The sequence below is a fragment of the Tamandua tetradactyla genome, chromosome 13 (genome assembly GCF_023851605.1).
Source record: "Tamandua tetradactyla isolate mTamTet1 chromosome 13, mTamTet1.pri, whole genome shotgun sequence".
NCBI classification, from domain to species: Eukaryota; Metazoa; Chordata; class Mammalia; order Pilosa; family Myrmecophagidae; genus Tamandua; species Tamandua tetradactyla.
The window spans coordinates 30777903-30790935 of NC_135339.1; the positions used below are offsets into that span (position 1 = coordinate 30777903).

Consider the following 13033-nt stretch of genomic DNA (forward strand, 5'->3'; position numbering starts at 1 on the left):
TGGTGCTTGTCTGCCTGCAGGTCCCACCAGCATAAGATGATGCGGTACCTTTAACTTTGGCTGGGGGTGTGGTGGAGACAGAGGAGAGGTTGTAGGCTGGTTTTAATGGCTTCAAATTACCAAGCCCTGGTGTCTGAATTCCTTGAGAGAGGGATTCCATCTGAGTTTGGCTTCACCCCTCTCCTGGGGAAGGCACAGGTTCCAGACAAGCCCTCAAAACGAGTTTGTTTCTGCCTATGCCTGGGGCAGTTGCAGCCTGAGGAGCCCTGCTGCTGTATCCAAAGGCAGTCAAGCCTTTGTAGAAACACAGTCACAAAAGCCTCTGTTTCCTTCTTTTTTTTTCCTTTTTCCATCAGCCCTGCCCCCTTGGTGCGGGGTGAAAATGAGAGACCTCCGCTTTGACCAGGTTCACCTGAGCTGGGGGTCTATTTTTAATAGTACGAATTTGTTAATTAATTCCACAATTGGTATTTGGTTGGGCTCATCCCCTGCTGCTGGTAAAGTCTCTTTCTTTTCCCTCTGGGAAGCAGCTGTGGGGGAGAGGCGCCGGCTGCTGCGGCTTAGGGAACTCACAGTTCTGGGGGGGCTCACAGCCAGTCCAGCTGGTTCAGACTGGGGTACGCTGTGTGTCCGGTCACTGACATGGCCCCAGGAGCTGTTCTGTATTGTTTCTCATCATTTACTAGTTGTTCTAGAGGACGAACTAAAATGTGCACATTGCTAAGCCGCCATCTTGGCCTCTCGGGACTTATTTTTTGACCTAAGATATGGTCTCTCTTGAAGAATTATCTATGTTCATTTGAGAGGATTGCATTAGATTGTTGTTGTTGGGTTAAGTATTCTATGTATGTGTGTTAGATCTAGTTGGTTTAGAGCATTATTTAAGTCTCACATTTTCTTACTAATATTTTGACTAGATGATTTATTCATTATTGAAAATGATATATTAAAGTGTTCTACTGTTAATGTACAACCATCAAATTTTTGCTTCAAACCTGTCATGATTTGCTTCATTAATTTTGGGGCTCTGATTTTTGGTGCATATATAATTATAATTGTTACATCTTATTGAGTTGACTCCTTATATCAGCATATAACTACCATCTTTTTTTCCTTGTAACTGTTATTGCATTAAAGTCTATTTTATTTGCTAGTATAAGCTACCTTATCTCTCTTTTGGTAACCACTTGCATGATAACTTTTTTTCCATCATTTTACTTTCAATCTACTTGTGTCTTTGAATTTTAGGTGAGTCTCTGCAGATAGCATATAATTGCATCATGCTTTTTAAATTCATTCTGCCAATCTCTACTTTCTGACTGGAGAGTTTAATTTAATTATGTTTAAACTCACTCCTGATAATGCAGGCTTTTCTTCTGCCATTTTTCTATTTAGCCTCTTTAGGTTTTATACCTTTTGTGTCCTGCAAATCTTCAGTGATACCTACTGTTTTATTTATTTGATTTTGTTTATGTTGTACCATATTGAGTGTCTTCTCTTTTTTGTCTCAGTATATTTTTCATATGTTTTCCTTGTGGTTACCATGGTGTTAAAAATTAACTTCTTAAAGATATACCAATCACATTTGGTTTGATACCAACTTAATTTCAATAGCATACACATACACTTTTCCTACACCCCTCCATTTTCCCACCTGCTTTTGTACTTGACACCACTTATATTATTGTGCATTGTATGTCCAAAATCATAGAATCATCATTAGCTTTTATGCATTTTCATTTTAGCACCTGTAGGAATTAAGAAGTGGAGTTACATACCATACAATACAATGCAATAGTGGTGGCATTTTGAATAACCCAAATGGTTACCTTTATCAAAGATCTTTATTTCTTTATGTCACTTTGAACCACTATCTAATGTCTTTTCCTTTCATTATGAACAACTCTCTTTAGCATGGCTTGTAGGGTGGGTCTACTGGCAATGAACTCCCTCAGGTTTTATCTAGGAATGTCTTAATCTCTCCTGCATCTTTGAAAAAAAGTTTTGCCACATATATAATTCTCAATTGGTAGTTGTTTTATTTCAGCACTTTAAGTATTCGAACCTACTTCCTTCTTGCCTCCAGGGTTCCTGATGAGAAAACTGTATACAATCTAATTGGGACTCCCTGGTACATATCATGTTGCTTTTCTTTTGTAGCTTTCAGAACTTTCTCTTATTCCCTTTGGATTTAAAAGTGTGATCAATTCATGATGGAGTGTATTTTTCTTCACGTTTCTCATTTTTGTTGTTCAATGGGCTTCTTGGATATGCATATTCACATTTTTTGTTAAGTTTCTGAAGTTCTATGTCATTATTCCTTTCTTTCTTTCTTCTCCATCTGGACTCCCATAAAACATATTTTGGTATGCTTGATGGTGTCCCAGAGATCTTTTAGGCTATTTTTACTTTTTATAATTCTCTCTGCTCCTCAGCCTGACTCTTTCCAATTGCCCTGTCTTTGAGTTGGCTTATTCTTTTTTCTTCCAGCTCCAATCTGCTCTTGAACCCTCCAGGGGAATTTTCATTTCAGTTATGGTCTTCAACTGCAGTAGTTCTGTTTGGTTCATTTAAAAGATCTATCTCATATACCATGTATGGAATATTTGTATGTTAAGAATGTTTGTATGTAGTATTGTTTTATTAATAAAAATTTTTAAAAAATTAAAAAAATCTATCTCTTTACTAAGATCCTCATATTTCTCATTCATTGTTTTCTTGGTATCCTTTAGTTGTTTTTCTGTATCTTCATCTCCTTGAGCATTGATTGTTAAGATCCTTTTTTTTAAAGGCTTTGTGTGTATGTTCACATTTTAGTCTTCTTCACTGGTGTTTTCTGAATTTTCACCCTCTTGCTTTGGAGGCCCTCATTTCCTATTCTTCGTTTGTCTTCGACTCTTTTGTGACTCACTGTATTTGTAATATTCTAAAATGTTAACTCTAGGATTTATTCCCTGAGATGTCTGCTTCTTGATTTTGTAACCAGCTGGTGATAAAGCAGAGAGTTCCTTGAGGTTCAACCCTTCTATCAGGAATATCTTTCTAAGGTGAATGAAGAGTGCGGTCTTTCTTTGTATTGTCTTTAGTTTGTATTGGCCTGAGCTTTTGCTTGTTAGTTATTTTGGAATTCCCCTGTTTACAGGAGTTTGAATGCTCCCTGTATTTCCCAGGGGACAGCTCTCCCTCTCCCATGTGTTTAAAGCAGGCAAGACTTTGTCCCATGCTGTCTGCTTCTATTGTTTCTTAAACTCCTTTAGTTCTCTCAAGTTTCTTTCACCAGGAGAGAAAATTCTGGGAGGTTGGTGGCACACTGCAGAGGAGTTTTCTGAGTCAGTCTTTCCAGCCAAAACAGGACCAGTTCCTCACAAGGGAATACAAATTGACTTCACACTGTGCTGGAGAGGGGCAGTAAGGACAGGATCTTCTTCCACAGTTCCCCTAAACTGAGTTTTCTTGATTTGCCCAGCAAATGTGGCCCTTGAGCTTGCCCTGCACCGTGCTGAGAGAGCACAACATCTTTTAGTCTCTTTTGATACTGCCTTTGTTCAGGGCAGGTTGGAACAGTGGCCTGACTCAAAGCTAGGCGTCCAGAGACCTGAAGTTGCTCTTCAGAAGCTGTAGTTAGGGATTGGCTATGTCTACCCCTGGTCTTCAGAGAGAGGGTTTTATGTCCCTTTCTATCAAGATACCCAAAATGGCCTGCAATGGCCTGCTGCAAGTGTGGGACACTGGTAACCACACATGAAGAGAATAATTTATTGACATTCCCTGTGATTTACCAGCCTCTTTCTTTTGCTCTTCTTTGGATGCTGTACAGTGTTCTGCTGGCCTCTAGAATTTCATAGTTGTTGTTCTAGACAGTTCCTGCCAGTTTAATAATTGTTCTGGTGGAAGCACTAAATTCTGGTGCTTCTCCTCCACCAACTTCCTATAATCCTCCCTTACATTTAAATGCTTTACTCCTGTAATAAGAAATACTGCCATAGCACTATTATCTCCATTTTTGAGATGGAATCAACTTAACAAACATCACCCAACTAACCAATTGAACCAGGGTTTAAACTGAGGCTCATCTGACCCCAACCCATGTTTGTAAGCACCATACTAGTGGCAAACCCCTGTTTACCTTCACAACATCCATTGCCTAATACATCGATTTCACTATCATAAATGTTTTTTCCTTTTTAAATTGTGTTAAATGTTTTATATTACTTTTTTCTTTTAGCCTCCTTTTCCTGCTATGTATTTCAGAACTACAGATCTATTAGAATTTTCAATAAAGTAAGAAAATTTTTAAATCACCTTTACTTCAATAAAAAATAGTTAAATATGTTCAATTTCTTATATATTTTGCTATGTAAAACATACATTTGATTTTATCTGAGCAGAATAAAAATTTATTTGCCTATTTTGAGAAAAAAGTCTAAGTCTTATGTGGTAGTTAGATTCAGTTGTCAACTTGGCCAGGTGAAGGTATCTAGTTCTGTTGCTGTGTTCATGAGCCAATGGTATGTGAACCTCATCTGTTGCTGATTACATCTGCAGTTGGCTAGGAGGCATACCTGCTGCAATAAATGATGTTTGACTTAATTGACTGGTGCTTAAATGAGAGAGCTCAATGTAGTACAGCCCAAGCAGCTCAGCATACCTCATCTTAGCACTCGCAGCTCAGTCCAGGCCTTTGGAGATGCAGAAAGAAATCACCCTAGGGAAAGTTGTTGGAACCCAGAGACCTAGAGAGAAGGCCAGCAGAGATCACCTTGTGCCTTCCCATGTAAGAAAGAACCTCAGTTGAAAGTTAGCTGCCTTTCCTCTGAAGAACTAATGAAATAAATCCCCTTTTATTAAAAGCCAATCCATCTCTGGTGTGTTGCATTCCGGCAGCTAGCAAAGTAGGACATCATATATTTCATAAATGCCGAAGTAAAGACCTGAAGTATGTCACATAAAATAGTATTCTGCAAACAAACAAAGAACAAAACAAAACAAACAATCCTGTAGTTGGAGTTGCTGAGTCACTAGAGCTATCTCTTTTCTATGTTGGTGGTAATAATGCTACACAGAAAAAAAATATGTAATATAATATTTCTTAGTCATCATCCTCCTCATCAAATAATATTAAGAATCCACAAGGTATAAGTCCCATTAAATTGACATGGTAGATATATGCTGAATTAAATATTAGTTTGTATAGTTCCTCTTTATCAAATGACGAAGCCAACCAACCAAACAAAAAACTTTGAAAATCATATTTTGCTCTTTGACTTAAAATTAAAATGGCATTAATATACCCAAATAATCATTGTTCTACTTCCCAAAGTATATTTTTGTAAAACACTTTTTCCTCTGTCTATTCCTCACTCTATCACAATTCATGCTTTCTATCCTCCACCCCCCACCTCCTGTCTTTTTTTGTCAGATGGAGTTTTTTTCTTATATTTTATCTCATAGGGATTTCACTTCTGGGCTTCAATTATAGAGAAATTTATTATCTTATCTGAGATCCCTAACTACTTGCACCAGAGGGAAATAGAAAAATTGATGTCTGTAAGTCTTATTTAACTCTAGTGAGGAAAGACAGAAAATTCCTCTGTTTTGTTTTGAGCCTGGCATCTTTTATGTCTGGCAACATATACAACAAACAGGAAGTGGTTGAAAATACATACTTCTAACGTCTATTAGTCCCCCACTGACTTCAAATCTTAGTGCTGTGCTTTCTAAGGTTGCCCTGTTTCTGCATAGCATATTGGATTCTTCTTTAAACTTTTTAGATTTATTACTCAAGATAAAGGAAAGAGTTTTATCATTAGGCAGGAGAAATTAAGAAAGGAATAAGTTGTGTCATTAGACAGGAAAAAATAAAATGGAAATAAATAAGATTATCTAAGTATCATATATAGGAATAGATAACTCTGAAGCTTTTAATTGAATAAAAATTCCAAATATGTCTGAACATATTAAAAAATTGTTTAGCATGACCTTCAAGGTCTTCTCTATTTTGTCTGCATTCTAATCCTACCTCACAATAATTCCTCTTTCATAGTTAGCATAATATAAGACATAGTGTAAATAAGCCTATTGGTGTGCAAAGGAGAAGTAGTGGAAGAAAGCAGAATATAAGCATCAATGGATAGTTTCAGTAAGATGTCAAAATACATTTCTTGGTGCCACCTATTTTAGATCAAGTTCCACTGAAAGCAGAGCCTGAAATCAAGACTTTAGCTCAGATAGTTTTTTGAGATGTGATTCCAAAAAAACAGGGGTAAGGGACCAAAAAATGAAGCACTGAAGAAGGAAAGGATATTCTATTGCATTTGCTGCTATAGGCACTTAAGTAAAGTGAAAAGTGACGGAATACCTCCCAGAATTGTTTCTCCATGGATGGAAGTTGAGAATTTTATACACAGATTCTTACTCATGTTGGTCCGTTGATGGAAGGGTGCTAACCAGTGGTGCAAACACTTGAGAACTTCCAGGCTATTTGTGCTTAGGCTGTGTTTTTCTTGCACTGAGACTCTCACATAGACTTAGTCAGGTTCTCAGACAGGATAACAAGGAGAAGCACAGAGTATATACAATAGATGCCCTCAGAGGATACTGAATTGTTCACTACAGCAACAACTAAAATGAGAGGTGGTTCCAAAGGTTGAGATAAAAGGCATGGAAAGCCTGTGCTGTAGGTCATAATCATAGCTCTAGTGTAAATACAAAGATCAGAAATCAGCAAAGAAGACAGAGATAGGATGAAAAGTGTCTGGGTTGGTTGAATTAATTATACCATTTGTTGTTCATATGGCTGAGGTACATTTTAAAGGGAATGATCTCTCCCTCTCTGAAATATGTGCTTTCTCTCGAAGGCATCACTCAATTGTTTAATCTGTCACTGATTTTTGGTCATTTCTTTAACAATTCCTTTATTTTTTAACTGTTTTTTCTTGTGCTATTTGTGGTGTGTATGTGTGTGTATGTGTTTTACCTGAAATGCTATCCCATTGTACCTATTGAGATCCTAAATTGATTTTCATTCTACCATTATTTTCTTGTAATACTACATGGCTTGTCATGTCTTGAGGATACCCTTTATTTTCTTTGCTTATGATAGTCTCTATTTCTGGAATGCCATGCTTCCTACTTCCCAGCCCCAACTCTTCACATCCTGTTAATCTTTTCAGATAGAATTTAATGACACTTCCATACAGAAGCCCTCTTAACCATAGCAGTCAAGAGTTAATTGCTTATTTGTTGGTACCTCTACTAAGGTAACTTTTCAAACCCCTAATAGTGACCCTGTCTTCCACATCCTTGTATTTTCCAGAATGCCTAGAATGCAGCCTTGCTCAGATAGGAAGCTCAAATTATTTTTCTTAAATTGAAAGAATATACAACTGCAAGAAAGAATATTCAATTTCCTCATATTGTGGGGCACTATATTATGTTAGGTAATTTCAGCTCATTTCCCAACAGAATTTTGAAAACGTTGGCCCAAAAATGTATTTAAAGACTCATTTCCATCTTTCTGTCCTATCTTAGTAAACATAACATCAAACATATGTGGTACATTTATCCTCTTTTACTATTTTATGTCACTAGCAACATGCTTTAGGAAAAAATGAAGGTTGTATTCCTAATTTGGTTTAGATGTTTTAAATGTTTTAACCAGATACTTTTTTTTTCTAATTAATAGTAAATTAACTGTACCTCAAACCTCTCCTTTAATGCCTATGTATGAAATGAAGGATTGAAAGAATGGCAAGGAAAATACAGTTAAAAAACATGGAAGAAGTAAGGAAGAAGGAGAAAATACTATTGAAGTGAAGGAGAGAAAGACACCAAAGGTGGCACCACAGAGGGGAGAAGGACAGACTGGATAGCAAATGTATCCAGTGCTGGAGGAAGGTTGTTCTAATTGTTCAAGTATATACAAAAAATAACACAAAGAGAGAATAGTTAGTATTCGTCTCACTAGATTCTTGTTTTGGTGATAATCAAATATATATATATATATATATTTTTTTTTTTTTTTTTTTTTACATGGGCAGACACCGGGAATCAAACCCGGGTCCTCTGGCATGGCAGGCAAGCATTCCTGCTTGCTGAGCCACTGTGGCCCGCCCGAATATATATATTTTTAAAAGTCCATAAAGACAATCTGATTTTCTGGATATAGTTGTAGATAGAAACTTTTATTTAAATATTTTATATGGAAAATATTCCCTCTTCAAGACCATGTCTAGATATACCAAGTTTGCAATACCAAGACTTGTTTCATATCACAGTTCAGTTAGTAGAAATAGATATTTATATTTACTGTCTCCACTTCCTCCTCTCCCATTCAATCTTCAAACAAGTGAAATTGCTCTCAATAAGTTCATCAATAAATTCTTAGGGTTCAAATTCAACAGGTAAGTGTTGGTTCTTTTTTAACCTGTCTTTAAAATTTGACTCTGAAGTCTGTTCCTTTCATAAAATATCTTTAACCATGGTCTTTTGTTTTTTCTCTATTACACTATTTGATGACTCACCCTCTCCCACTAGGTTATAAGGCACATGGATTTCCATTCTAATATTTTTCAAGATACCTTGTTATTGGTGGGAGGCTGAGGAAAAAGCATTCAGTAATACTGTTGAATTTAATGAAATAAAATATATATAAAACAAGATTCAACAGTTTAATGATGTGCGTATTCTGATTCTGTTTGGTAGAATATATTCATTTAGAGAAGACTGACACAGAAATGTATTTGAAAGCTTGTCTTTTTATTATTGGTCATTTGCTTTCTTTGTGTTTTGACCAATATCACAATCTCTTTGTAGGACCTACTCGTCCATCTGACTGACTCTCCTAAATGGTAGTATTTCCTAGATTTCATTCTTGGATCTTTCCTCACTATTCTTGTTTCTCAACATGATCTCATTCACATTTATTGCTTGAATTACCTTCCATATGCTAACTCTCAATAGCATCTCTGTGGTCCAGATCTTCTCTCAGCCTTCCTTTTACATGTCTCTATTATAAATAAAAGAAGACATGATATGGGGGAAGGCTGGTCATTGAAAACTCTTTCCCCTTGGGGTGAGTTTCTCTACTTTTCCCCTACTTATCTGGAGCTCACATACATTGCTCTTCTCAGCTCATCTTAACTTGTGACTCTTGCCTGACTTCCTTAGTCCACTCTCTATGCATATCAAACACTGTTTATTCAATCATGTTGCCCTTAATGAATGCTGATTTGCTCCATTTGAAAATGCTAATATATATCTCTATAATCTAAACTCTCTCTTTTTCATTCAACCACTTTATCTAGTATTTATCTTGATCAGTAAATAAGACTACATCTCTTTAATCTCTTTTATCTCCAGCACACAGTTCAGTGACTGACCCAAAGGAAATATAGAATAACTGCTTGGTGAATGAATGAATGAATAACAGCACAAATTAATATGTATTATGTCTTTCTATCTACTGTGGATGGAATGTGAGGGTCTTCCCCTGTGAGCTCTGTTCACTCTATATCATGTCCTAGTAAGTGCTCAATAAATAGTATTGAGTGGCTAGGGATTTGCCTTTCTTCAAGATAAACAGAATCCTCCCTTGGGGATTTACCTACTTCCTTTGTGAAATTGTTAGGGTAGAAGAATTTCAGAACTCTTTTGAGCAAACTCTACCTAATCTTGAACAAAGGAGTTATTGTCTCAGAAATATTCATTTTATATGTTTATTAGCCTATAATTATTTTAGGAAGACAATATAGCTATCATAGCTACATCATTGAGCCTTTTGAAAATGCATTACTAATTCTCACATAATCCAAAAGTAGGCTATTAATTGGTTTAAAAATCATTCTAAAATATAATTTCCACAAAAGACAAATTGCAACTTTCCTATCTGATAGATATTCATCTCTTTGTTTTATTGTATAGAGTTTTTTCATAGTCATTGACATTGTTAATGAAACATTTCAGGATATTGTGATCCTTAAGGGCCCAATATTATATAAATACAATGTACTAATTTCCAATATGGCTTTAAATCTCAGAAAATATCTACTGAGAAGAGTAATTACCTGATTTTCATTTATAAGCTTGCATGTAATCTAATTAAAAAAAAACTAGTTGTAACAGAATGTTATGCTTGTTTAAAAATTTAGGGTGAGAGGGCAAGAACAATTAATGCAAATGGAAAAAATTGGACATCAAATTCATTTATTTTTCTCCTTGCTCTGTTAATCTGTTATCAACTGGCATAATCAGTGATTTAACTTGGTTTAATTACCATGTAGTCGACAATTTAGCTAATCAAACTTTATCATCAATTCTTTCAACAAGGTAGAAAATATTTTATAATAATGAAATACAATATATACAGTATTATTTGTATACATGCATGAACATTATAATGGTGTAATTTCTCTGACAAAAAATGCAATATCATTTTTAATCTGACCTCTAGTCTACATGCAATTTAAGAAAGAAAAATAGGGACTTTTGATAACAAAAGAAGTATTGCTTGGTGAGTTTTTTCCTGGATAATTTGCTTATTTTCATTTAGTAAGGGATAATTTATGCATAGTTTTATATAGGACTTGTGATTTTATGACTTGATGAAAAATGTATAAAATTATTTTTTAACCACTGAAATGATAAGAATAGGACATATAACTTGTACTTTTCCTGAGAAAAATAAACCTGAATTTTTTTTATTTCTCCTCAGCTCCGTAAGGCTATTATAGATCATGTGTCAGACTCTTTCTTGGATACAACAGTCCCACTTTTGGTTCTCATTGAAGCTGCTAGGAATGGCCGGGAAAAGGAAATAAAAGAATATGCAGCGATATTTCGTGAACACACCAACAGGCTTGTGGAGGTAAGGGTACTAGAATTGTAGCTTCTTTAAACCTAGGGGAATGAGGCTTCCATTCCCCACTTACAGATGACTTGTTCTCAGGTAAGAACCTCTGACAAGCTATTATCAACAAAGCAGGTTTGGGTCAAGATATATGAAAATATAATATGTCAAACTTTATTAACCCACCCATTAGCTTTCAAAAGGAACAATTTGTACATAAAGCTATGAAACTATGCTAAGTTTCATTTTTTTTCTTTAAATATGTACTTTTAGACCAAATAAATTGTTAAATGAAGCCGCTCTTTGCTTTATTTTTACAAATGGTTTTTTAGCATTTTGATTTAAAGTAACAAATATGCTAACACACCGTTTTACGATTTTTCTACCATTTTTTCATGGCAGTATTTCTCATTCAACTTTTCAATTGTATTCAGCTATCTAATATGACTGTAGGACAAGAATATAGTACACAAAGGAGTAGAGATATCCATGAATAATTAAATGAGGGAGTGGATTGGGCTGTGCCCCAATAGAGGCCAGAGGAGATGGTTAAACTCCAGTTCCTATGGAAACAAGGGAATGCTCTGAGGTTTTGGGAGGAGGGTGGCATACTGCTGGAGGAATCATGATGTGTTGGAAGATCCCCAGGAGAAAGGTAATGGAGCCTATTATATTATGGACATCTGGAAGGCAGCCATGGTATAAGAGAGGACCAGAATGAGAGAGAAGAAAGCCAGGAGTCAGTAGTAAGGAAGGGGGAAAGTGTGATTTACCTGATCTGTATACCAGAGCTAATGTTCAGCTGGTACCTATTAGTATGGTTGTATCAGTTGTTTATTGATGACTATTCTGTTATCAGAGTTGATTGCTACTGTTTATTAAATGTTTTGACTGTCATACCTGCCTATCACCAGCCATGAACTCTGTGATGAAATATGTTTTCTAGCCCAAATTGCCTGTAAGACTTGTAAGAAATAATTACCATCCTAGTTAGAGTCTCAATGTACTGAAAACATCTTTAATGTGGATCCATTGGGAAGGAGGTTTCAGTGTAGTTCGCATTTGTACTATAAGCTTACTCTTTCTCGATCCCAGTCTCTGCATTAGAAAATGAAAGGTGTTAATGAATAGATGATTTCTAAGTTCATTTTAGCCCCAAAACTGACCCCATCCTCCAATTTTAGAATTTATTTTGAACTTCCTGAGAATACTATGAGGGAGATTGAATAGATGTTACAACTCCCATTGGCCTTAAGTGGAAATAAAAGTACAAAATCCAAACCAGGCTAATTAGAATTGGAGCTGAATTCCAGGTGTATGATTTTAATCAATTAATTCAATGTATTATTATTTGTCCATTTTATTTATTCATGTATTTATTTCAATGCATTCATTCTTCAAATATTTATTAACTATTCCTACAAGAGAATGCTACAAGTAAGCGGACAGAGCAGAGGAAGGTGGTCATGATAGGCAGCTAACTATGTGTAACTCCTGACAATCATAAAGTTTTTGTATGAAAATGTTTCCTCTAAATTGAAGGCACAAAATTATGAAAAATTTTTAGTGAGATGTTCTGAAAGTAAAATTTGGTTTCTGCTAATGGCATTGAATCCCATTTCCTACCTGTCAGTGTAGTTTTTTTTTTTTTGAAATACACACCTCATAAGGTACTGAATGAAAATGGTTCCTTAGTCAAGTAGTTTTTGGAAACATATCTATTTAGAGCTAATCTGTGAAATTTACATTCCTGAAAAGTCCTGAAGTAAAGAGATTTCTTCACTGTAATTTAAACCAGAGTTTCCCTGTTATTTTACCTTGGGAACTTTTTCTTTCATAATACTTGCTACTAAGATACTGCCTTTAGTGGACACTTGGGAAATATTATCTTAACTTATTACTAAATGGTGGTTTACTGTTATGTAGACATAGCTATAAAAATCTGTTTTAAATGTTTATTTGAAAATGTATTATTCCATGTGGATATTAACATCATTGAAGATTTTTGAATTATGAGCTATTGGAGACTGAGAATGGGTTTTATTCAACACTATTTTCCTTTAATACATTATAATAAAATTATGCTAGTTTGGGAGTCAGAAGATCTGTGTTCTAGTTCTGACTCTGGTATTTGAAATTTTGCTCTACTATACTTTCTGTTCCACTTAGCTGTCCTCCCTAACAAAT

General features: G+C 35.4%; 1 protein-coding gene across 14 annotated transcripts in view; it reads left to right on the top strand.

Moving 5' to 3' along the window:
* The window catches only part of CTNNA3 (catenin alpha 3), a 1849311-nt gene that overhangs the window by 990904 nt on the left and 845374 nt on the right, over window positions 1-13033 (top strand). For 12 of the 14 annotated variants that reach the window (XM_077125140.1, XM_077125142.1, XM_077125146.1 and 9 more), the window contains one exon: window positions 10712-10864. In XM_077125140.1, coding sequence (XP_076981255.1) covers window positions 10712-10864 — 153 coding nt within the window. Of the gene's footprint in view, window positions 1-10711; window positions 10865-11396; window positions 11502-13033 lie in introns of those variants that run through there. The other 2 variants (XM_077125151.1, XM_077125154.1) reach the window with 2 other exon arrangements.